Source organism: Typopeltis vanoorti, chromosome 22 (assembly GCF_054136105.1).
Source record: "Typopeltis vanoorti isolate ZY-2024b chromosome 22, IOZ_Tvanoo_1.0, whole genome shotgun sequence".
NCBI lineage: Eukaryota > Metazoa > Arthropoda > Arachnida > Uropygi > Thelyphonidae > Typopeltis > Typopeltis vanoorti.
In genome coordinates, this window is record NC_143570.1 from 96,058,763 (window position 1) to 96,086,300 (window position 27,538).

Consider the following 27,538-nt stretch of genomic DNA (forward strand, 5'->3'; position numbering starts at 1 on the left):
CTCAACGGTATCAGATCCACAGAGAGGAGAATCACGGCCAGAGTCCCTCAAGGCTCTCTGCTATCTCCCCTACTCTTCTCCATATACATGGCAGATCTTCCCAAACTGTCTCCAGCTATCACTGCTCTGTATGCCGATGACTAAATCATTATAGCCAGATCCCTCCATCCACACCTGGCCACAATCAAGCTGCAGAGAGCAGTCAATGAATTGAAGGATTGGTACACCAAGTGGCGTATCGCAATTAATCCAAACAAAAGCTCTGCAGTACTTTTCACCAGACGTAAAGCAGAACCGAATACACGCATACAAATGTTTGATAAAATCATCCCTTGGCGCAATTCTACCAAATATCTGGGAATTCATCTTGATAGACGTCTAAACGTCCAGTCACATATGATAGTGTTGCCACTAAGGCAAGTCAGACTATAGCACAGCTATATCCACTTTTGAATAGGAACAGCTTCCTAAGCATAAGCAACAAAATCCTCCTTTTCAAATCGGTAATCAGACCACAACTAACTTACGCCTTTCCAACCTGGGGTCACACGACTAAAAGCAACATCAATAGACTTCAGATAATACAGAATAAATGCCTAAGAATGGCATTTAATGCCCCATGGTTCATCAGAAACATCCAGTTACATCAAGAAGCCAATCTTCCAGATATTAAGACCTACATGACAAGCATTGCGGAGAAATTCTTCACAATCATGGATAATCACCCAAATCAGCTAGTTCGACAGGCAGCGGACTACAAGCCCTCAGATCATTTCAAACATAAAAAACTGAAATCCTCCATCGCAAGAGAAAGTTGATACAGCCTCAATGCTCACAATGAGCGGGTAAATTACCCACAATAATCTCATCACCCACAATCTAAAATCCAGATGAAGGGATAAAGAGTCAAGGACTCAGTCCATCAACCAATAAAGTTCAAACCTTGATATCCCCTCTGGATCTGGCTCCCACTGATGACATTTATATTAATGTTCATCATTGGATTTGCTTACTTCCCAGGGAATAGAGAGGCTCTACTCAACAGCAGGTTTTTGTCTGTCACTGGGTGGAACCATTACTAAGTTTCCTGTCCTGGGGTGGTTCAGGTCAGGAGTAATGAGATTGGTAGCTTTTAGAGTTACTCAATGATATTAAGAGTGATCTTGTAGATCACTCAGAGTTTTTGGAAAGGTATCTCTGCACTTAAATATACTTCAATAATGGGCGAAACTGGTCTGGGTAGCGGCCTTTCTCATAGTGCATAGCATTATACATCGAACATTTATCTTTGATCCAGAGTATTTTAATAATAAGATGATACACCTTTTCACTACTTGTATATGGGAAATATATTATTTCTGCATTACTTCAACCTTGGTATCTCCTTTGGGTCTGGTTCCCACTGATGACATTTAATGTTCATCTTTGGATTTGTTTGCTACCTTCATGTGGAGTAGAGAGGCTCTGCTTAGTGGTAGGTTTTTGCTTATTACTGAGTGGAGCCACTGCTTACTTTCCTGTCCTGGAGTGATGAGTTTAGCAGTGATCCTTTAGGGTCTCACAGTGAAACACCCATAATACAAAACCCTGCACTTTAACATGCCTCAATAAAAATAGAACCATTGTGGGTATGTCCCTTCCCACAATGCATAGCATTATACATACCCGAATTGATGTGAAGTCATCAGCTTTTATATACAAATAGCTCAGTTGTGAAGATACTTCACTCAAAAACTTTGCTCACACCTGGATAAAGGATTAAACTAAGAATATAATTTCTTGGCATCCTTAATTTCTACTTTATGAAGTGAAAAAACTTCCAACATATAATTGATATGTTGTTAATTAAGTGTACCTCCTACAATGGAGGGTGGTGAAGAGGGGATGTGAGGAGTATATTTTTTTACATAGAGTTGTAAGTGAATGGAATGCATTAAGAGAATGGTTTGCAAATGCTAAGAGTGTTAAGGAGTTTATGGTTTAATATGATAAATATATTATTAGTTAAGTGGACCTTCCATGATGGGTCTTCTGATGCTGTGGAGGTTGATATTATAATAATAATCAAGTTATTAAGTTTTGTATTCTGGAAATGAAAATGTTCATCAGAGTACAGTTTTGCTATGTCAAATCATTTACTTTCTGTATTTGTATGGAGATAAAAACTGTGTTTATGATAAGTATCACCTAAAGATAATTTACCAAAAAAAAAAAAAAACCTATATATTGTTTACTTATTATGTTAAAAGGAATGCATTCAAGAATGCCATGCCAACCTGAACATGAAGAGTGTTGGATGTGTTTCAAAATTCATTTATTATCCTCAACCATATCCCTTGTGCTGGAAAGGTTGGTATATGTATTTAAAAAATACTTTTTCTGTGCATGTTTTTATAAATTATTCTGTTATGTGGGTGATGTGAAATGTTTTCAGAATTAACATAAGAATAAATATTATGTTTTGCAGTGTTTTTTATTATTATTACTGTTACTCCATATCTTCTTGCATTGCATAGACTCATCATGGTGTGGAGGCGGGGGGGGGGGGCACTCTACACCACATAACCTACTCTCTATGCTACTTAATCTACCATCTGCACACTACCTAAAGTACTACTATCTCTTACCTCCAACTCTTGTTTAGACAACCAAGGTAAATCAACCTCCTTTACTACCACAGACTGTCCGTTGCATGCCTCCTCTGATCTTTCACCATAAGGACATCAGGAAAATCTCCTGATTAATTGTGATACCAATAAGGTTTCTGGTCCAGTTATGCCCAAAATTTGCCCTAGAATTAACATCCTGTATTGCCTATGCAAGCTGTCAGATTCATATGGCAACTACCCTCAGCAGGGAAGCAAGTCTTGACATAAAAAGAGAGACAAAAGTCAGCCATCAAACTATCGTCTCTTGTTTCTTTCAACATCAGTACTCTCAAAGGTGATGGCTTTGATAAAGGTCATCAACAACCAGCTTCTTCACTACTTGGAGACCCACCAGTTAATTAGCAATCACCAAGATTGATTCTGCCATTTTCATTCTACAGCAGACCTCTTCACTAAACTTATCCACCTTTGAACACAGGTCATGGAAAGAATTAGAGAAACTTATGTGTTTACTCTTGATATTTCAAAGGCATTTGATCTTGTTTTCCATCAAGGCCTCTGAACAAGTTACCATCTTAAGGTCTTCCTTCTGCACTTCGTGATTGCATTGTTAGTTACCTCTATATATGCTTGTTGTATGTGATGGTGAATATCTTCCTCTTATCAGAATTCTTTATCAAAGCCAGAGTACTCCAGGGTTCTGTACTCTGACCAATGCTCTTCTTTATATCAGTGACCTTCTCTCTCTCTCTCTCTCTGACTTCAAATCCTATTCATGGTTTTACTAATGACACTGTCTCTAACCTTCTTCCCTGTTTCAGAAACCCTGTAGTATTCAAATAATTGCAGCCTCAAGATATTCCAGAATCAGTGACTTAAATACTGACATCCTCACCATTCTCAAGTGGAGTGAAGATAACTTCATTCTTCACCTGCAAGAATGATTTGAACAATGGAAACCTAACTAGATCTTTTCTAAGCTACCCTTATGATACAGATATGCAGATGAGATCCTTGCAGTTTAGCATGGTTCACTTATGGATTTACAAGAGTTCATCACTAAAATCATCAGATTTCACCATCATATCCAATTCGCTTTTGAGGGGGAAGAGGATAATTGGATTGCCTTTTTAGATCTATTTTTACTTTACCAACCAGAGGGTAGCCTAATTTCTCAGTTTTTAGAATGAAAACACATACCGTACTTTACATTCATGTGCTTTCACGTTATCATATTTGTCAAAAATCTGGCGCTATTAAGACTCTGGTACAATGAGCTCACTCAGGAAATAAATTAATTGGCTTAAATAACTTGGGCATTGCCTTTATCACGGAAATCAAATCTGGACATCATAATCGTAATCACTAGAGCTGATAAAGGCAGTGCCACAATTATTTTAAACCAAATGACATATTTAGAAAAAATGAATAAATTAGTCTCAGACAACAGCACCTATCAACTTCTTAACTATATCCCAACCAATCGGAAAAAAAAAAAAGAAAATGAAAAGTTACTTAAATCAGTCATTTCTTGGCCTGAAGATACAGTTTAAAAAAATTACTTTTGCACTACACTCGTTCCCTTAGAATTTATGGTTTACCAAAGCTTCACAAACAGAACATACTGCTCCAGCTGATAGTTGAAGGTATAGACAGCCCCGATTATCATCTAGCCAAGAAACTAGTGTCAACATGCAAGGATTTGGTAGGTCCAGTGCTTTTTTTCTGGTGGTATGCAGTACCGGCATCTTTTTTCTTAAGTTTTTAAAAATTTGTGATTTATTGACAGCAAAATGTATTCTAAATATTCCGGTAGATGGTACTGTGTTCACAAATTTAATTTTCAGTTTTGATTCCTCATAAGTTGGTATCGTGCTTTCCTGTTTCATAGGTTAGTACGCAACTGGAAACAGGAAATTGTTCACTTCCGATTGCTTCCAATATCAGTTTATCAGTTCTATATTCACTTTGCAACAGGCAGGTGTTCACGTGAGTTTTGAATTAATCTAAGTTAAATCAGTGCAATCAAAATGAGTAAAATAAGTAATCACTTCATGTCAATGAGTAAAAAAAGGAAGGCTGAAGAAGCAGAAATTGTTGAATCTACTTATGATCCTGTAAAACAGTAAACTAGTACTGAAAATACACTTGGTGAAGAGGATCACAAAACCAAGACTGAAGATCCACATAGTCAAAAAGAAGCAGATTCTGATAATGATTGGCCTGAATGTTGGACACTTTTGCAGGAAAAATGACTTCTGCAGGAGAAACGAGCGGCTTTATGTCAAGAATAAAATGTTGAGCAGTAAAGTGTGTCGTGATGTCGGATGTGTGCTGCCATCGATAAACACATGGGAACGAAAATTTCAGCGGAGTGGACAAATGGTAAAATCAGTCATTTTGGAGAATCTCGCAAACAACAATTAATGCTTTGTCTCATAATAAAGACATAACAGGAAAAGTGTTTCGAACTGCTTGCAAAGTTACGAAGAGAAATCAATCATTTAACAACTTTGAAGACGAAATAAATTTACAGGAACTTAATGGCCTAGACATGGGATATATTCTTCATTCTGAAAATGCTTGCATTAACATTGTGAGCCATATCGCAAATGAAATGAGAAAAACATTAATAGACAATATAGTGAACTCCAAGAACAAAATATTGTTACTTATTGATGAATCAACAACTGTGAGTAACACAACAACATTGATTGTTATTGTTCGTGTAGTTCTTCCTGAACTTTTGGCTCCTGTGAGTCTTTTCCTAGATTTGATCAAATTATTAGATGTAACTGCCAGAGGAATTCTAACTAAACTCTTTAATTAGTCACCTTGAGTGTTTGGGATTATCTGAAGATTACTTAAAGGAGTATTTATTTATTATCTGTAACTTGTGATGTGCAATCGTGTTGTTTGGTGTGCGTAATGGTGTAAGGAGGCTAATGCAAGAGAAATTTCTTAGTGTTATTTTCTGGCATTGTACTAGTCATCACCTTGAATTGTCTGATAGTGACAGTGAACAATGTGGCAGGAGTGAATCGCTTTAAGAGTTTTGTGGACAAACTTTATGTGACATCATGCTTCACCAAAGAATGCTAGGGAACTACAGGAATGTGCAACGACTCTACAACTTCAACTTCTTAAAATTGCAGAAGTTTAAGCACGTGCTGGGTTGCATCTAGCTTTCACACTGTTTTTGCAGTGTGGCAAGACTTTGAAGTCCTCGTCCATCACTTTCTGGAGGCAAAAGAAGCAAAACAGATCGCTTTCTTTATGAGGACCTTTTAAGAAAAATAACATCATGCAAGTTTTTTTTTTATTTGGGTCTTTTGTGTGATGCTCTCCAAGAACTTAGTGAACTAAGTCTAGATTTACAAGACAGAAATATTGGCTTGTACAAAGAAGACAGGAAGATAAAGAATACAGTTCAACTTTTTGAAGAAAGTATCGAAAATCCTGGTCCCTACTACAGTATTTCTCTTCAAAGTCAGAAGAACATGAAGTTCAAAGGGATTGAGCTCCACAAAAATGAAAGATGCAGTCCTGCAATAAGTTCATCTGCTTTCTATAAAAGTCTGAAAGAAAGTGTCTGCTTGAAGGAGATGATGCTGATTTTCCTGAATGTGCTAAGATTTTAGATTCCAAGTGTTGGCCAGAAAATCTTGGGAAGCATCTGACATTTGGTGAAGCTGAAATTAAAAAGTTAGCATGCAAATTTCTTAAATGAAAGAGAAGCAGTTCTGGTTTCAGTGAATATCTTCAAGTAAATAAAGTCCCAGACATACTACTTCCTCTAAAGTACACTTTGGGCACAATTTCAATATCTTCCAGTGAATGTGAAAGGGGTTTCTCTTAGATGAATCTTATAGTAACTTCATCTAGGTCAGTGTTTCCCAACCTGTGGTCCGTGGACCCCTGGGGGTCCGTGAGTAATTCAAAGGGGGTCTGCGGGATAGTTTATTTTCATTGAACTTTATCTTATCACGTTGTTGCTCACACCTGTTGTTCACACCTGGCCTAATTGATATGTTCATATTCTTCTGAATATCTCCATTTATAATAGTATTGCATTGTCATAATGACACATTTAGTGTTGTAAAATTGTAATTTATTACGTCATCTTTATGATATGTAAAATATAAAAAAATTCCATTTTGGATTTTATGGTGGCCGCGGTGAATTAACATTCACTACAGGGGGTCCGCGACATCAAAAAGGTTGGGAAACACTGATCTAGGTCATCTCTGCTTGTACGAACAACTTCTGCACTGATGTTCATCAGGAGAGTAGGACCTCCTCTCACCCAATCCACCCTAGCAAATATGTGGACTCATGGTTGCTCCAAGGTCATTCTACAGTTGATACCAAAAGCAAGAAGCAATCTAGAGACGACAAGGGTATATCAGAGGATATGTTAAAAGTGTGGAAGTTGCTGTAATAATATCTTCATGGACCGACACCTTTTTTTCCAGAAAAAAAGCACTGGGTAGGTCATTTCCCTCCTATATTAAAAACACACAACACTTTGTAAACAAAAATCAAAGCCATCACACTGAAGAAGAGTGATTTATTAGTCATTTTGACGTCTCTGCCCTCTTCAAAAATGTCCTAATCAATGACAATTCTTCTGTTACAGGACAAATTCCCTCCCGATATCACAGCACTCTTTGTACAAGTACTATGTTCTGGCTATTTTGTGTGGCAAAACACTTTCTACCTACAAAAAGAAGGCACTGCTATAGGTTCATCATTATCCTCCCCAATTTCTAACTTTTATATGAAAGCTTTTGAGCAACATGCTCTAGATTCTCCTCCTTTAAAACCCAGTCTGGCTTAGATACTTTGACAATGTTTTCACTATTTGTTCCTATGACTGCCAGACATTAGACACTTTCCTAAGTCACCTAAACAAACAACACAAACATACAATTCACAATTGACTTTGAAAGTCAGAACACACTTCCTTTTCTAGATACACTTGTCACACATCTTCCTTCTGGCAGTGTTTTGTTTACTGGAAGCCTACATGTACTGGCCAATATATACACATAAACTCCTACCACCACCCTACACAAAAAATAGGTATGATTAGCACACTAAAAACAGGGCTTTGAAGATTTTCTCCAATGAACAAGCACTTAAAAATGAATTAAAAGTTATTAGCAATACTTTCTAAAAAACGGTTATGGCCAAAATACTGTCAACAAAATTCTTCACAGGACCTCACCTAAAAAACAAAAATAAACCAGACTACAATAAAACTGTAACCATTCCATACATTCCCTTTCTTTTAGTTTTCTTATTTGAACACTATATCCCTTTAATACATTCCATACATTAAAGGGATATGAGATAAAATAGACAGAATACTACAGAAATAACCTTAAAGCACTTAAAAATCAATTAAAAGTTATTAGCAATACTTTCTAAAATATGGTTACTGCCAAAATACTATCAACAAAATTCTTCACAAGACCTCATCTAAAAACAAAAATAAACTAGACTACAATAAAGCTGTAACCATTCCATATATTAAAGGGATACTAGATAAAATAAACAGAATACCACAGAAATACAACCTTAAAGCCACATTTAAAATTCTGGCAAAATTAAAGAACTCAACTCATCCAAGGATGCACTTCCTCTGCTGGGCCACCCTGGAGTTTACCGTATTCATTGCACCTGTAATTTGTCTTATATAGGGGAAATAGGACACACATTTCCTATTTGAAAAAAGGAACATAAATGGCACATTAAGTTTAATAACTATGGTAAAGCCAGCCTTTCTAATCATGCCCTGAATACTCTACATAGAATTGACTGGAAAGGCACCTGTTGTTTACATCGCACCAAAACGTGGTATGAACATAAATTTAAGGAGGCCTGTGAAATTCTTATCAACCACCCTAATCTTAACAATAATGATGGTCTAAAAATCCCAAGATTATGGAAGGCACATATTCTACCTTCATAACCTTTCTGTCTAAGAGTCAATTGATTATAGATAATCCAGGATCTTAAATCTAATATAAAAATTTTCATGTTAAATTAGGACATCACTTTTGCTGTAATAAAACTAACTATATGAAATTGTTCTCTGATGGCGTCATAAATAGAATATATCTTTGGTGTAGTTATTTTATTTATTTAATTTTTTTTTTCACTATAAGTCAGTCCTGTAGAATAACCGTTGATCAAATCATTGTCTTTGGCATTCTGTGTGAAATGTAATATAGCTTGTCTCTGTATATATATATGTGTATACTCCAGATGATGACCTTAATATGAAGGTCGAAATGTCAGGAAATTAAAATAATTATTTCTGACATGGATGTAGTCTCCATAATTTGTCTGAAATGGGATTAGATGATATACCAGCTCGAGTTTTATGTGAAGGTGCTAGGGAATTGTTGATGCTTTTGACCACATTGTTTAATCTAAGTCTTGGTCTCGGTTAGTCCCAAGGAGGTGGAAAGAGGAGAAAATAGTTCCATTGCATAAAGGAGGCCCCAAGATTGACATAACAAATTACTGACCAATCAGCATTGCAGGAATTTTTGTCTTGGTACTAGAGAAGCTGGTCAAGAGCAAATTACAGGAATGGATAGTCAGAAATGGGATATTATATTGGGGGGAGGGGAGAAGATAGTTTTGTGAAGGGTTGGTGATGCCTGAGTAACTTGCTCACATTTTATGATATAGTGACAGCTGGATTAAGGTTATGAGTCTACAGTGATATTATTATTATTAAACAAGACCTCATGGAGTCAAAGACTCATCTGGGAGGTCCTTTTATCACACACACACATCTCATCATACCGTATCTTAAACACACTCAAACTCCCTGCAGACACCACACTCTCAGGCAAGGCATTCCAATCATTTACAACTCTGCACAAAAAAAACCTGCCTCTCACTCCCCTACTCACACCCTCTTTATACAGTTTCCAGGGATGACCTCTGGTTCTCCCCTGATCTCCCACTATTCTCTGTAGAACTTCTCCACTTATAACATAATCTTATAACAACCCCTTACCAACTTGTAGGTCTCTATCATATCTCCCATCTTCCTTCTCTCCACTAGACTCTGCAAATTACATCTTCTCAATCTTTCCTCATACTCAACATTCCAGAGGTCAGAAACTACCTTAGTCAGTTGCCTTTGGACCATTTCCAACATCTCTTCATCCTTCTGAAAACCTGGTGACCCAATCTGGGCACAATAGTCCATGTGTGGCCTAATCAAAGCCTTATACAATGGAACAAGAATCCCCCTTCTTCTACACGTCATTGTCCTCCACATCATTCCCAGAAGGCTTTGTGTTGTCTTCACAATTTTGGCGATGTGTCCCCTAAATTTTAGATCTTTATCCACTATCACTCCCAGATCTCTTATTTCCTCTACTTACAACAATATATTCTCACCAAGTATAAATTCTGCATCCCATCTTGTTTTCCAAATTTTAAAACCTTACATTTTGCAACATTGAACATACACAACTTGCTGATAATACCTGTCAGATAGCCAGTCTCCACTCCAATGCACTAATCCAATATCCAACCCCATCTGCTCTAGCTTGACTGTCAACCTATCATGAGGTACTCTATTAAAAGTTTTTGCGAAATCCAAGTATATTACTGTGTATCCTTCTCCTCTGTCCAAGGAAGCAGTCACTTTATTGTAATAAGTAAGTAGATTACTAAAACATGACCTCCCTTTAGCAAATCCATGCTGTCCATCAAAGATTATACCATTGTTGTCAACTCAACTCTGGATCCTAGTTCTCACAAGATTCTCCAACAACTTAACCACAACACCCGACACAGAGATAGGCCTATAGTTTGATGCTTGAGTTTGATCACCTCCTTTATGAAGTGGCACAATCTTGCCCTCCTTCCACTCTTTAGGAACTTGACCAAGTGCAAGACTCATATTAAAAAAATATGTCACGGCAGCTGTCAACTCTCTGGCACATTCCTTCAGAATACGTGCTGATATATTATCAAGTCCCACAGCCTTATTTATATCTAGTTTACTCAACTCCCTAAACACTTATGCTCACTTACAGTCAGTCTCTCCTCCCCATCATCAACTGCTCTCAATCTCTCCATGAAGTCACATTCACAAGATTGAAAGATCTTTATGAACTGCTCATTAAGTATCTCCACCACACATTCTGCATTAGCTGTCTTTATACCATTTCCTCCAATCAATGTCATCCTTTCATAATCATTCTTTCTTTTGCTGGCTACATGTCGAAAGAACTCCCTAGGATTCTTTTTGGTTTCATTAGCTAACTGCTATTCATACCTTTCTTTAGCTACTCTCACCAACCAAGTCACCTTCCTTGCCTGGTCTTTGTAGACCTCATGAAATTGGTTACTTCCACTTCTCTTATGCTGCCTCCACAATGCCCTTTTTCTCTGTATCGCATGTTTAATCTCTTTATTCATCCATCTCACACCTACCTTATTTAACCTTCTCACCCTTGGAATACATTCGGACATTGCATCTACTAAATGGTTTTTGAAAATCCCCAAAGCTGCATTGATCTCTTTTCCAGTTTACTCCTCATTCCATGCTACACCTGCAAGCTGTCTCCTGAGCTCTTCATAATCACCCCCCTTGTAGTTCCACATATACACTTTTTTCACAGGGGTTATTGCACTGCTGGCAACCACCCAGGTAATCACCTCATGGTCACTTTTACCAATTGGTGGATGATTTGACACCTCATTTATAATTACATCCTCTGATGAGATGACCAAATCCAAGACCCTTAATCCTCGTGTGCCCTCTGTTACATGCTGTCTGAGGTAGTTATCCCTCAAAAACTTGAGAAACTAATTTTCTTTACTTCTAGTTGCTATCTCTTCATTCCAGTCTATATTGCCATAATTAAAATCACCCATAATGATCACCGTTTTCTTATTTGCTTGGTTTATTTGACTATACATTTCACTCTCACCACCACTGTCCACATTACCAGGTCTATAACAACATTCCACCAAGTATTTGATTCTATTCACCTCTATCTCACACCATACTGCCTCCAAACCAATGGCCCTATTTCCCTCTTGCATCTCTACCCTGTATGGACTTAACTCTTTCTCTATCATCAATAGCACTCCCCCTCCCTTTTTACCCCTTCTATCCTCACGAAACACATCATACCTTTCCATCTCTATTCCTGTCAGGATGTCTTCCTCATCTAACCATGTCTCACTTATTCCGACAATCTTTGGGTGCACAGATGCAATTAGTGCAACCATTTCATCTGCCTTGTTTCTTATACTTCTATCATTGGTATACAAACACAACAGTTCATTTCTGGATCTACAGTTAGTTCCACTGATACCACTCACTCGATGTGATCTCTCCATGCTGGACTGGGGCTGTTTCCCTTTCTGCTTCTTCATTTTAGAACCCTTTGCAATTCCATTTGTTTCCTCTTGATCCCTGGTCATCCCATTTCTTTCCTGCCTACACATACTCTCACCTCCTCTTGGAGCATCCACCTTTCTCATGCTGTGTACCCCCTGTGCACCCTGAGCCTCCCCGTTTCCCCTGTTCCTCTTGCACACTCATTCTCTCATTTTCTATACTCATACCACTCACTTCCCCATTCATTTCCACTTCTTAAATCTCTCCTGTCTTACTCTCCTGCTCTTCCACATCACTCCCATCTCGATCTGATTCATTCTCTCTATTCACTTCTCTGCCTTTCAGCAGCAGTCTCTCCAAGCAACTCACACCATAACCACTCAAATGCAGTCCATCACTCCTATACAGCTCACTTCGTCCCTCAAACTCATTCCACACATTAACAAACTGTACTCCCATCTCCTCACACATTTCAACCAGAATATCATTCATAATCCTTGCTCTCCGCCTCATTTCACCACAATCATACCTAGGCAACACACTGACTACCCTTCCTGTCACACTATTCTCTTTTATCTTTCCAAGCAGCCTCCTGACATTCATTTTGACATGCTCTTTGCTGTCTCTCAAATCATTTATACTAATTAATACGATTAACTCATTTGCTCGCTCCCGCCTCATATTCAATGCCTCAATCACTCTACTCATTTTACCGCCTGGAAAACCTACCTTGTGCATTTTATCCTCTAGCACACCTTTAATAATGGAGTCGCCATACAACGCCACTCGCTCATCTTTCGTTAACTCTTTCATGCCATCATGATTTATTTTAATAGTTTTTACCTGAATTCTCTTAATTTCATTCTGCATCCATTTCATTTCTTGCCTCATCCAATCCAATTCACCTTCCTAATCTCGCGACACATTCTCTCTATCATTAAATCTTTCTAACTTTCTAACTCTTCTCACTTTCCCTCTCATTCATCCTTCTTTGTTTCCATACTTTCGGTCCAACATACGTCCAACTTTCACTATCATTCTTCTCATTTTCACTCTCATTTATCTTTCTTTGTTTCCATACTTTCGGACTAACATGCATCCAACTTTCGCTATCATTCTTCTCACTTTTACTGTCATTCATCTTTATTTGTTTCAGTACTTTCGATCCAACATGTGTCCAACGTTCGCCATCATTCATTATTTTTTCGCTATCATTTATTCTTTAGAATTTTTTCACTTGCGATTTCTGCATCACGCCATTTCTACTTTCATTCATTCTCTTAATTTCGTTTGTTTCCGCCACAATTTCGTCCCTTTTAACGTCCGTTACGGTTTTCAAATTGCTTTTTTCTTTTTTCCTGTTTTTTTAACATTTTTTCTTCTGTCTTTCTCACCATCCTTCTCTTTCAAACGTGCACTCGCGACACAATCGGTACTAACACTTTCTGTCATCAATTTCTTATTTGCATTCATCAGTTCCTCATTCAGGTCACACTTCGCACACACACACACACCCTTCCATCCGCACTAAACATCCGCAAATCATTTATGTAATCGAAGGAGTACATATAACAGACCTCTCAATTAACGAAATGACTGAAATCTAAATTAAAATCATGGAATGACAATGCCACCACCATTTTTTTTTTTTCTCTCTGCAGGTTACTAGGTCTAATAATAATGATTTCATAATTTAGTTTACGCAAGAAAAATCTCCCACACTAATAATACCTGTAGCATACAATGTTTACAGCCGCTCTTACTCAAACAATTACGCATATATACTTAATTATTCCTAGTAAAACTTATCTGAATCAGGAGCTCTTCAAATCGCGTCCACTGCGCTTGGCTTACTAGCACCCTCCCTGCACTTTGCAAAAGCATTTGACAGGATACCAAATGGAATTCTGATCGGTAAACTGCACTACATGGGGATGGATATAGAGTTGGTGAGGTGGATAAGAGAGTAGTTAATGGAGAGATATCAGAGAGTGGTTAATGGAGAGATATCAGAGAGTAATTAGAGTAGATTATTCAGGAGTAGTGTCCACAAGAACACCTGTGACTAGTAGTGTGCCATAGAGCTCTGTTCTTGGGCTTCTACTGTTTAATTTATAGATTAATGTCAGAAAGGATCTGAGAGGAACTGTTCAGTTGTTGCTGATGGTGCAAAATTGGGTAGGGCAATGATGTTAAAATTTTGCAGGATGATTTGGATAGAATTGGCAAGCTGGACAAAGGAGAATGGATGTTTAACATGGTAAAGTGTAAAGTTGTGTTTTGGAGTGAAAAGATTACCAGCTGTGTACCACATTGATGGAACTGTACTCCAGAAAATTGACGAAGCCAGAGATTTGAGAGTTACAGTTTAGAGGGCACATAGTGAAAATGGCTAAAACAGCTCATTGGATTACTTGGTTACCGAAGACTACTTTGACAAGCATGTTGTTCCTGTTTATTGAACCTTGATAAGACAACATTTTGACTACTGCGCATATCTTGTCAACTGGATTTCTCACAGATGAGGAGGAGGAGGAGGTGGAGAGGATCCAGAGGCAAGTGACCAAGTTGGTAGCAAGTCTGTGGAATGAACCTTTCAAGAAGGTTGAAGATTTTGGGATTACAGAAATTGATTGACAGGCAGAAAAGTGATGATATGATTGAGATATACAAATTACTGAAGGGTTTTATGATATTAATACAGAGGAAGTTTTACAGAAAAGGTCTGGTCATGGGAAAACTAGGGGCCAACCATCCTTGGAAGCTGAGCAGGATTGTAGTTAGCAAGAGTTTTAGAACTAGATTTTTTCCCTGAGTGGTGAATGAGTGGAATAAGTTGCCAGAGTCTTCTCTTGTGGGGGGCCATGACTGTGTATAAGTTCAAAGCTAAGTATGATAGATACTGTGCAAATGTTGGATAGTGCTTGACATGTTTAGGACCTCCCTTGATTGAGTCTAACAACTCAGTGGAGTAGCTCATAATAATAATAATAATGATGATGATTAACAGGTAGAATGCATTAAATTTCATGAGTCTGAATATTTGGGACTTGCAGAACATACTATCCCCACCAAACATCAAGTCCAAACATACTATCTCTGCTAAGCATCAAATCCTTTGGAAGATTAAGGTTAAACTAATTATTTTATCCAATACTTGCATAAAGAAAGTTGCAAAACCTTGTTACAACATTTGAATCTACACAAAAGTGATGGACTGAAATTATCCCTTTTATGGGAAATAGCACTCCTCCACATGTTCTGCAAATATATATATATATATATATATATATATATATATATATATATATATATATATTTTTTTTTTAAATAGATTTAATGACTTAAAAACCGAGATTACTTATAAAGATTTAATAAGATTAATACAACTAGTTTCGGCTTATAATAGCCTTCATCAGGTATTCTTAAAGGAAGAGAATAGTAATAAACATTGAAGTATCTAAAAACTTGAAAATACAAGTAAAATATCGCCACACATAATTGATACATAAAAAACATTGTATTTTTTCAAGTTGTTCTAACAGATGTGCCATTGTTTATTGCAAGTATGCGTGCAGACTCACGTGAACGCCAATATTGAATAACTGCAGCATGGCTATCCGGGATGTTATAACTCAAATTGTTGTTTAAGTGGACAGGATTCAGAAGGATTTCCCTTGATTCTATAATTTTTCTCTCAAACTCATCATCAGAGCGAAAAATATTTTCTGATCTATCCCAGCAAACAGAGTGGCTTTGTTGATCATCATTAGGATTATTTGAAAAAAGAACATGACTGGATAACGCAGTTGCATGTGATCTTTTGTAAGAGATGTCTCTTTTATGCTCTTCTATACGTTGCTCAACAGATTTGTTAGTTTGTCCGAAATAAGGGATATTGCAATCGCACCATAATTTATATACACCTGGATATTTTAGGTTGTGATGAGGAGGCTTTGGATGACTGATTTCATATATATATATATATATTTTTTTTTTTTTTTAATTGATAAATGGCCTCTTGTTTAAAAAGTGTTTGGTTAGGCCTTTAATGGATTTTAGACCATGTCACTATATCATATATATGTAGTTCATGTGTTTTTATTTTTGAACCTTCCAGTTTCAGTTCTGATTGTTTAATTTGAAAGTCATACTGAAAATGATCTTGACACTGGGGCAAAAATTCTATGTTTGCTAAAATAAAAATTATGTAAGTAAAATCTGCATTAAATTTTATTAAATTACCCTAATATCCTAGCATCCACTTGATGTGAAGTCATCTGCTCTCTGTATACACATTTTTGCAATGTTGGAGTAAATTACAGGGTCCTGTACATTCACTCACATTCTTTCTCCTATTCATAAATTACCTTCTGTCATTAAACTCGAATCCTATTCATAGGAGAAAAAATGTGACTACAATCTTCATTTTCTTTTGAATACCCTGATCTTCTTTTCATATTTCATTAAGGTGAGAAAAACTTTACTAAACTTTGCAAAATTTTGACATTTATGCCTTATACAGTAGATTGCAAAAGAGAGGGAGAAATCATGTCTTTTGTAGCGATTTGGATATTTTCAGAAGTAAGTCTTGTTAAAGTTCTTTTACAGCTAGGTTGTTATAATAATCTGCCTTAGAGTCTCTCATATGATCTTCTTTATCAGAGCTCTATATGGTTTGTCACCTCTTAAGTCAAAACTACATGAGCACCCACACCAATTGTAGATATAGCAGTCATCTTATTTATAGATGATTCTTAGGAACTGTTATTCTTGCACTCCTCTGGGGTCACTTGAAGCAGTAAATCTATAACTTATCTTTTCTTCCTCTTGTATGCTTTTCCCTCCTCTGGTCTGCATTCCCATAATTATAGTCATTTTATCCATGAGGATTTTGTGTACAGTTCATTATCCTTTTCAGATGACCTGTTCTGTAGTAGCACTCGACTATGCAATTCGTCCTATTAATCTCTAGCTGAATCCCGTTGCTTATGTTAGCCATACTACCACTTCCCTTCAAGATTTTTACCTTGATTGCATTTAATTCTTCCCATGTCTTTACATAATACTCTCCTACTCTTCTTCTTTTTGTCTATCTTTCCTCTATACACTGTGCAATGATATTCTAGTCCTGGAATGATATCCTTGCTTGTTAACCAGATGAATGTCTCAATAATTTTTTCTCCCTTTGTATTCACTAACCCAAAACTTTCAGTCCATTCTCAGAGAAGTACTCTATAGACCTGTCACCATTTTGGTTACTTGCTTCTGCATTCTTTCCAACATTTTCACATATATACACAGTGTTTGATCATCACCAAGATGATCAAACACTGTGCATATATTTTTTCTGACTATTTATACTGATTTCTCTTCATTTTAGTGTAATTTTAATTGAGAAGTAGCCACATGTTAACATGAATAAATGTCAGTGTTATCCTTAATAGTAATGATAAATGGAACATATATTTCATACTGTGTAGTGTGAGTCTATAGATAACACATAAGAAGTATCTCATCTACAAAAAAAAAATTACTGAATCCTCCCCCCACTTTTTTTTTCTTTTTAAAGGTGACACAGTGAATTTTATTACTGAAAAGGAGGAAAAGACATGCACTTCAACTTGTATGCCTGACTGTTAGTAAGTATATTTCTTTCATAGTACTCAAGGAAATGAGAATAAAATAAAAGTTGACAGAGATTTTCAAAATGTCAAAGTATTCACAATAAAAGAATAGAAACACTTCATATGTTTACAGGAGGACATTGGCAATTGAATTTAATAGTCATTAAAGGCCACAAGGATACCTCTGAATATAAGGGGATATTGCAATGTGTGTGTGTGTGTGTGTGTGTATAATGCTAGACAAATCACAATTAAGGCTAAGTTTTAGTGACTGGTCTGTAGTTGGTACTTGGCCAGAAATTATGGCATCAGTGAAATGTAGATGAGAGGAGGATATGATTATCATCCTCTGGAGGTGGAGGAAATAAGAGATCCTGGGGTGATAGTGGATAAGGATCTGAAATTTATGGGACACATTGCCAAAATTGTGAGGACAACATAGAGAATTTTAAGAATGATGCAGAAGACACTGACTTGTAGAAGTAAGGAGATTATTGTTCCATTGTATAAGGCTTTCATTAGGCCACACATGGACGTCTATATACAGATTTGGTCACCAGATTTTCAAAAGGATGAAGAGATGTTGGAAACAGTCCAGGGATGATTTACTAAGGTAGTTTCTGATCTCTGGAATGTTGAATATGCAGAAATGTTGAGAAGATGCAATTTACAGAGTCTAGTGGATCGTAGGAAGAGGGTTGATCTGATAGAGACAAATTAATAAGGGTTTGTTAGAGGATCAGTGTTAGAGAGGTTTTGCAGCAAACAGTGAGAGATCGGGGGAGAACCAGAGGACATTCCTGAAGCTGTATAAGGAGAGTGTGAACAGGTTAGTAAGAAGCAGGTATTTTGCATGCAGAGTTGTGAATGAATGGAATGCCTTGCCTGAGAGTGCGGTGTCTGCAGAAAATTTGAGTGTTTAAGGTGCAGTATGATGAGCTGTGTTTATGACAAAAGGACCTCCTAGATAGGTATTTGACTCCATGGAATAATAATAATAATAATGATAATGATTATTATTGTCATCAGATCTCCATGGTGTCAAGATACTCATCGTGGGAGGGCCCACCATGCATTAATTGCATTTACCATCTTTGCTCTCACCACACTCTTGGGAAATACATTCTAATCACCAACCGCTATAGTGTAAACTCTCCTCATCCCACCCTCAGCTATTATACCTTCATCATACAGCTTCCAGGGATAACCCCTTATTGCCCTATATTCCCACATATTGCCCTATCAACAAAATTTCTCATCTGTTGCCATCTACAAAAGATGAACTGTCACCTCTATCATTAGCTGCCGTTTACCAGATACCTTGTGAATGCAATCTGACATACTTTGGACAGACAGGCCATTCTGTGGAAAAAAATAATTAATGAACATCAGTATTATATTAAATACATGAAACCTCAAAAGCCTGGTCTGGCAGAACATAGGATTGACACTAAACACAATATCCAGTGGGATGAAGCTCGTCTTCTCCATAGAAGCAGGTTTAAATATGAACGCCTTTTGAAAGAAAGTTGCAAAGCCTTTTACATCAGCCAAATCTGAAATGGAACAATTGTCTCTCTCTCTCTCTCTCTCTCCCAAAAATTTGGGATATTCTTATTTTATGTCATCATCATTAGTGTTCTGTTTCCTTACAGGTCCAACAATATCTCAGCAAATTCTCTTCCTCCAATTGCCTCTATCTCTTGCTTCCTCCTTCATTTCTTGATATCCTCTTGTGCCCATTATATCATCAAGCATCATTAGTCATCTCCTTCCTCTTGGTCACTTTCCTTCAATTTTCCCTTCTATCATTCTTTTCAATAGGCTGTCTCCTCTTAATACATGTACTATCCAATTATGCTTTCTTTGTCTTATGGTCTTTAGTAAATTCGTTTTTTCTTCAACTCTTTGTAATACTTCTTCATTGGTAGTTATGTAATTATTTTATGTAACCATCAAAAATAGTTTTTAATAATCCGAGGATTCATTGGTTTGAGGATACATTGTGGTTGGTCAGTGCAATTAACGCTCTTGTAAAATTGGTGATTTTTGTCTATTTTATTGTGTTTTTTCATTAGAAAAGTAGTGTTTTATAGTATATTAGTGTAGATTTTAGTGTATTTAGTATTTTATAACATATTTTTATTAAGATATTTCAATAAATATAAGTTTAAAATGGTGCCAAGAAATGTAATGCTAAAAAGAGCACCACAGGCAAGAAGAAGAAGGCTAGCCCTGCTAACGAGGTTATTGGAGTTGTGGAGGAGGTTAATGAAAATTAACTTCCAAAATAGCAAAATTAAAGCACATCATCAGAGAAACGACACGAGGAATTACAAAAAGTCGAGAGGTGTTTAAATGAGCACAGGGAGAAAATGAAAATTGAGCAGCAAAATAAGAGACAACAAAGCACGTAAACAGGTAAATCAGGCAGTAACGGTCAGGTAAGTGACGTTGTTAGTAAAAAGAAAGAAGTTATTTGGTATGGTGACTATAATAAAACATGCTATTAATGAGCGAGTTAAAACTTTGAGTTTTCCTGGAGTGAAAATTAAGAATATAAAGGAAGCAATTCAAAAACAGAAAAGAAAAGTAAACAAAATCATAATTGTAGTAGGTACTAAACGACTTAACTAGCGATGAGTTCGGTATGAGAGAGGACCTGAAAAGGTTGTTGGAAGAGGCAAGAGTGACAAGTGAGACAGTGAAAATTGTCAGTATTTTACCTTGATATGATAAAAATAAATTAAGAAGGGCTATGATGGCATGTGATTCAATGCATAAGCTGTGTAGAAGGAATGAATGTGATTTTTTTTGTCGAGTGAGTTTGAGGGAAGATTGGATTTATATAAGAAGGACAGCCCACACCTAAATGCATTTGGTATCAGGAGTCTAGAAAAACTGATAACACTGGTATAAGACCTAACACAGAGAGAGTGTTATATAACTGTATTAATGACAGGAATGTGCTTTGTCGTGGAAATATTGATGAAGAGAGAATGATTTCAATTATGTATTCATCTGGTTTGGACCCATCAGATATGTGCAAAGATTTCTACTGTATAAGGCACTAGAGATGAATAGTAATCTGCAAGTTGTCCAGCTGTGTCATGCAGACTGCAGATAAGCGTATACAAAAGAACATGCAGGTAGATTACTATGTATGTACACGAAAGCTAAGAGTATCAGAAACAAAGGGGTAGAGTTTGTTGTCTTAGTCAATATGTTGGGATCTCAGATTGTAGGCATTAGTGTGACCTAGCTATTAGAATCAGACATACTAATTGGTACTGAGTGTAAAGGGTTCACTATTTTTAGGAAGGATAGGAGAGGATGGGACATGCTGCTAATGATATCAGATGACTTGAATCCAGTTAGAGTTGAGACCTATGACTGTAGTATTACTACTAACAGTATTTCATGTAGCAGTGAGTTTGAGGCAGTCGTGTAGCTAAAGCTTTTGCCGCCCGGGGCAGTCCCTCTTAAAACACACCACAAATACTACAAAAAGTCAAAACGATGTATAGGGAAATAAATTAAAACACTATGCTTATTTTTGAAGTAAAACCTTAATTTCAACATTCTAAAATGTTATTTTTCTTGCTTTTCTGTTAGCAAAATCGTCGATGACATTGCGAAGTCTATTTCATAGTAATGTAGGTAATTCTTAATCAATTTTATTTAGAAAAACTCTTCTCAAAACTAGCAACTTGTGAGGAAAATTTGCAGCAGTATTACAATATTTGGAAATGAGTTCTTGATACTGTATTTTAGAATTAACTGCAAAAGTTTAAAAAGATTCAAAGTACCGCTCCGGGGTGGACCCCCCCCCCCCCCCCTAGCTACACCTCTGATTTGAAGCCATCTGGTGTGAGGTGGAATCTAACATAGTGGAGTGTTGATCAGTTGCTAGTGATGAAGAAATGCATCACCAAATAGACAAAATGAGTGCGAAAAGAGTAATCATAATGGGAGACTTTAATTATCCAAATATTGATTGGGCAGCAGTAGAATCACATGAGAAGAATGAAAATGCATTTATTGAACTGTTGCAGGACAACTTCCTCAAGCAGCATGTGACAGAAGTAACTCGAGGTCTGAGAGTGTTAGATTTGATTATAGTGTCAGAGGGTGTTTCAGTTATTGATATAACTATTCTGCTCCCAGTTGGTGACAGTGATCATGTGGTACTCACTTGGGAAGTGACTAAGTTTATGAATGTTCTTATACAATGAAACCTGTGGTGAATTCATCACTAAAAAACACACGTACTAACCACAGTGATAAGTTTTAATACGTAAATATTTCATCCCAAGTATCTTGGGACATCCTCAGTACAGTAATTCAAACAATGTTAGGAATAAAATACAGTTAGGGTGCATGATTACAATGGAATCTCAATATGCATGCAGTAACGTGTTATAGAAATAAATTAAAATATAACTGAACAAAAAAATAAAAATAAATAAATAAAATAAAATAAAAATAAATAATAACATATATAAAGAGATTATTTTGCACAATTTTGTATGACAATTTCCCATACTTTAGGAATAGTAAGAGCATCATTGCAGTTTAAATTTGGTCTGTGTATTAGGGCTTCAGCACTTTCTTCATATAAATGTTCATGTTTATATAAAGATCTATGTAAAAGTTTCGACTTTTCCCAATGGATCCTATGGTTTGGGTTTTCAACTCCATGTTGAGAGAGACCAGATTTCTGCAGTTTGAAAAGATGAATGTTGTCTTGATGTTCCAAGATGCGTTTCTGAACAGATCTATATGCCAGTCCAAAGTAAGGCAACTTGCAGGAGCATGGGATCTCATAAATGCCAGGTAACATCAGAGGTGAGAGTTTGTCCTTAGGAGAAGGTAACAAGTAATAGATCTGGTTGGCATTCAGCTGAGAAGCCAGTCTCTGAACACCAATGCTATATTCAGTAAATTATATCTCATAAACCAAAAATTTAACTACAATATGTTGACGAAGTCTTTGCAGTCTTGGATCATCCTGAACATGAATTACACCTGTTTCTAGATAAAATAAACCTTCTTCACTTTCGCATGAACTTTACGCTAGAAAAAGAATCTCAGGGTATCTCCTTTCTGGATTTACACATTCAAAGAAAAGAAGACGGTTCCATCGCTACGTCTGTCTATCACAAGCCTACATTTTCAGGTCTCTACATTCACAATTCTTTCGCTCATCATCCATCTCAAATATACAAATATACAATATCAAATATCAAATATACAATCAAAAATGCAGCCATACCAAATGGATATAATCTGAAAACAACTCAAAAAATCATCAGTCACTTCCCCACACATCAACGTAGACAAGAAGAAGCCCATAGGATTCCCATACCATATGTCAAAGGCATCTCTGAACGTTTTTTTTTTCATTTGTATTTCATCAATTGTATTTCTTCATAAAAATTTTGAAGAAATACAATTTTGCCATTACTTACAAACCCATCAACCAGATCTATAACTGTTTACCTCCTCTTAAGGACAAACTCTCACCTCTGATGTTACCTGGTGTGTATGAGATGCCATGCTCCTGCAAGTTGTCTTACTTTGGACAGACAGGTAGATCTGTTCAGAAACGCATCTCAGAACATCAAGACCACATTCGTCTTTTCAAACCGCAGAAATCTGGCCTCTCTCAACACGGAGTTGAAAACCCAAACCATAGGATCCATTGGGAAAAGTTGAAACTTTTACATAAATCTTTATATAAACATGAATGTTTATATAAAGAAAGTGCTGAAGCCCTACTACAGAGACCAAATTTAAACCGCAGTGACGTTCTTACTATTCCTAAAGTATGGGAAATTGTCATACAAAATTGTGCAAAATAATCTCTTTATATATGTTATTTTTTATTTTATTGTATTTTATTTTTTTGTTCAGTTATATTTTAATTTATTTCTATAACATGTTACTGCACGCATGTTGAGATTCCATTGTAATCATGTGTCCTAACTATATGTTATTCCTAGTATTGTTTGAATTACTGTACTGAGGATGTCTCAAGATACTTGGGATGAAATATTTACCTATTAAAACTTATCACTGTGGTTAGTACGTGTGTTTTTTAGTGATGAATTCACCATATGTTTCATTGTATAAAAACGTCTTATTCCATCACAGGGAACTGACAGCACAGAAGACCGACTTACTAGGCAAACCTCAATTAAAACAATGTAAGCTATGTGCTGGAATATCTTTTTTAAAAAAATGCAGATGCGATAAACTCATTCCAACTTTTGCAAAACTAAAAGACGTCATCAACTCTCCAGTTGCCCATGAAATCTATTAGAAAGCAAGCCATTTCTTACTACTTAATCAGTTACAAGTTTCTAAGCATGAATTGGTAACAAATAATTTAAAAATTATGGAACTAGAAGCAGAATGATCAAATACGTTAAATCAAGATCTGTTATATTTGATTATAAGTGTCTCAAAAAATTCAGGGATAAAAGCAATATTAATGTACATAATAAATACCTTAACTTGATAAATCGATCTAAGAAGATCACTAACAAACTACCAACGGAAAAATAGGTAGATAACTTATCTAACTGTCAGTGGTGGCCGGTGAAAATTTTAAGTGGGGGTGCTGCATATACAAAAAAAAAAAAACTTTTTTTCCCTAATCAGTAACGAATATATTAATAAATAAATTTACATATTAAAAATTGCTTTTTAAAAATATTTAAAAACTTTTTTAAAATATTAAAAATTATTAAAAACATTTCATCCTCACCACAAACAAACAAACACAAATAATAAAAGTTTCGTATCAATAGCAATGACAAGCGCAAACGAATATCGGCGTTAGATCGCAGTGCATATGTTTCGTGTAATGATAATTGAAAAAATAAAATTCTTTTCATATTTTCAACAGTGACACTCATCATAATTCAACCTTGTATCTGTAATAAATAAATAATTATATGTTATTTTAACAAAATAAAATAAGATTGACAAAAAATAGTTCACCATGCACACGCAACAATAATAAATGTTTCATATCTCACAGAAATAACGTACGTAAGCATACTAAAGATACACTGCAGTTTGAGCAGTGTCTGAATGATGTAATATGCAATGACAAGTGCAAACAAATATCGACATTAGATCGCGTGCATTTGTTTCGTAATCTAAAGTGTTAATTGAACAATTCCAATTATTAACTATTCAATCAATGTCAAAACATAAACTGTAACTTTTAACATGTTGTATTGCATTTATATAATGTTATAAGCATTGTTATTATTTATAAACACAAACAAAATTTAAATTTTTCATTTTTTGCTTGGGGGTGCTACAGTGTTGCAGTGCTTATGTATGGGCCACCACTGCTAACCGTCCACTAACAACAGACGAATTAAATGTTCAAGCAAGAGGTCATAAATTTGCTATTTGACCTAAATGTTTCCCATATTTAGATTTCATACATAACATAGAGAGAAACATTGGCTATCTTTCCAGTATTGAAGCCAACAGACTTCGTTTCGAGGTAGCAAAAATAATCTGTGATGCCAAACTTTGGACTTAAATATCCCACCATCAGAATTGAAAGCTCTTACCTCCTTAAAACGTAATAAAAACATAATCATTACCAGAGCTGCCAAAGGAAATACCACTGTGGTTCTTGATACCAATTCATATGACCGAAAAATGAATTTGCAATTCATTTTTATACTTAATTCATTTAATTAAATGCCATATTTGCCAGAATATAAGACTCACTTTTTTCTTTCAAAATAGGTCTGAAAAACAGGATGCGTCTTATACATCGATACTCAGTTTTTTATTACTTTCATTTCTGGAAATTTTCTCTGTTTCGAGTTACGCGATTTCTTTCTTGCTTCCTTGTGGTGTGAGAGCATTCCAATTACGTTAGTTATGTAGTCCAGTTACTGGAATACATTCTAGTATTCCAGTTATGGATAGATAACATTTGCTCTAGGTGCTCTGGTGGACTGTTGAAGAAGCCTGTCCTGCTAGTATGGGATCAGTTTCATTCTCACAGAACAGAAGATATTAAAATTAAACTCAAAGAATTGAAAACTCAGTTAGCTGTAATTCCAGGAGGTCTAACTAGTCGGCTTCAACCTTTAGATATCTGTATTAATAAACCATTTAAGAGATTTATGAAGGAAAAGTGGAACTGCATCCAGAAGACTGCTGGATGCAGTATTCAGATTTTGAGGTTACACCATCAGGAAGAAAGAAGAGGCCTAGCATTTCGCAAGTTTGTCAGTTTGTCAAAGCTTCATGGGATGCTGTGAAAACTAAGACAGTGGTTAAATCATTTAAGGAGTGTGGCATTAGTAATACACTGATGGTACAGAAGACAATTTGTTGTATGAGGACTCAGATTCTGATTTAGAAGAGGTTTCGATTGTCTCTTCATTTAGCTCTGGAGATGAATTTCTGAGTTTTGACGAAAAAAATTAAAAGGTGGGTACTCTTTCCTAATTCGATTAGGTATTTGTTGAAAGTAGACCTTATTACTTTATATTTGAAATACTGTAAAATCATTATAATATTCAGTGATAAAGTTTTTTTCCTAAAAAATATGTACAAAAAATAGTGCGTCTTATATGCCAGCAAATACAGTATATATGAGAGTTTGTTTGAGTAAGAGCTGCTGTAAAAGTTGTGCGCTACCATTATTATTAGTGTGGGGGATTTTGTTTTGCTTAAACTTAATTATGAATTCATTGTTATTATTAGACTTTAGAGTGGTAACTGGCAGATTAAACATGGCAGCGGCTTTGTCATTCCATGACTTAGACTTCAGTCGTTTCATTAAGTGTGAGGTGTGTTATATGTATTCTTTTGATTACATAAATGATTTGTGCATGTTTAGGGCAGATAGAAGGAGGGTGTATGCGAAGTGTGACCTGAACGAGGAATTGATGAATGCAAATATGAAATTGATGACAGAAAGTGTTAGTAGTGAGAATGTCACAGGGAAAATGAGAGCACGTTCAAAAGAGAAGCGAAAGAATGTTAAAAAATCACTAAAAAAAGAAAGTGAGTAATTTAAAAACTGTAATGGATGTTAATAAGGACAAAAGTGAGGCAAGCGTGGTGGAAGGAACGAAAGTGAGAGAATGAATGAAACTGGAAATGGCGTGATGCAGGAATCGAAAGTGGAAAAAATCGAAAGAATGAATGATAGTGAAAGTCGGACGCATGTTGGACCTAAAGTACGGAAGCGCAGAAGGATGAATGAGAATGAAAGTGAGAAGAGGGTATCGAGAGTTAGAAAATTAGAAAGAATAAATGATAGAGAGAATATAATGTGAGATTCGGGAGTTGAATTGGATTCGATAAGGAAAGAGATGAAATGGATGTGGAATGAAATTAAGAAAATTCAGGTAAAAACTATTAAAACCAATCATGATGTCATGAAAGAGTTAACGAAAGATAAGCGAGTGGCATTATATGGCGACTCAATTATTAAAGATGTTCTGGAATATAGGGTGCACAAGGTATATTTTCCAGGCAGTAAAATGAGTAGAGTGATTGAGGCATTGGATATGAAGACGGAGCAAGCAAAGGAGTTGATGGTTTTGATCGGCATGAATGATTTGACAGAGGACAAAGATCAAGTCAGAATGGATGTCAGGAGGCTGCTCAGAAGGATAAAAGAGAATAGTGTGACAGGAAGGGGAGTCAGCATATTGCCTAGGTATGACTGTGGTGAGATGAGGCAGAGAGCAAGGATTATGAATGATATGCTGGCTGAAATGTGTGAGGAGATGGGAGTACAGTTTGTTAATGTGTGGAATGAGTTTGAAGGAAGAAGTGAACTGTATGGGAGCGATGGACTACATTTGAGTGGTTATGGTGTGAGTCGCTTGGAGAGACTGCTGCTGGAAGGTGGAGAA

At 36.1% G+C, this 27,538-nt stretch overlaps 1 protein-coding gene across 2 annotated transcripts in view; it reads left to right on the forward strand.

Annotated features, from left to right (window-relative positions):
- Positions 1–27,538, forward strand: part of LOC150094577 (epithelial sodium channel subunit gamma-like) — a 391,842-nt gene that overhangs the window by 229,364 nt on the left and 134,940 nt on the right. For both annotated transcript variants that reach the window (XM_090412252.1, XM_090412253.1), the window contains 2 exons: positions 2,250–2,349; positions 17,570–17,639. In XM_090412252.1, coding sequence (XP_090268378.1) covers positions 2,250–2,349; positions 17,570–17,639 — 170 coding nt within the window. The remainder of the gene's footprint in view (positions 1–2,249; positions 2,350–17,569; positions 17,640–27,538) is intronic.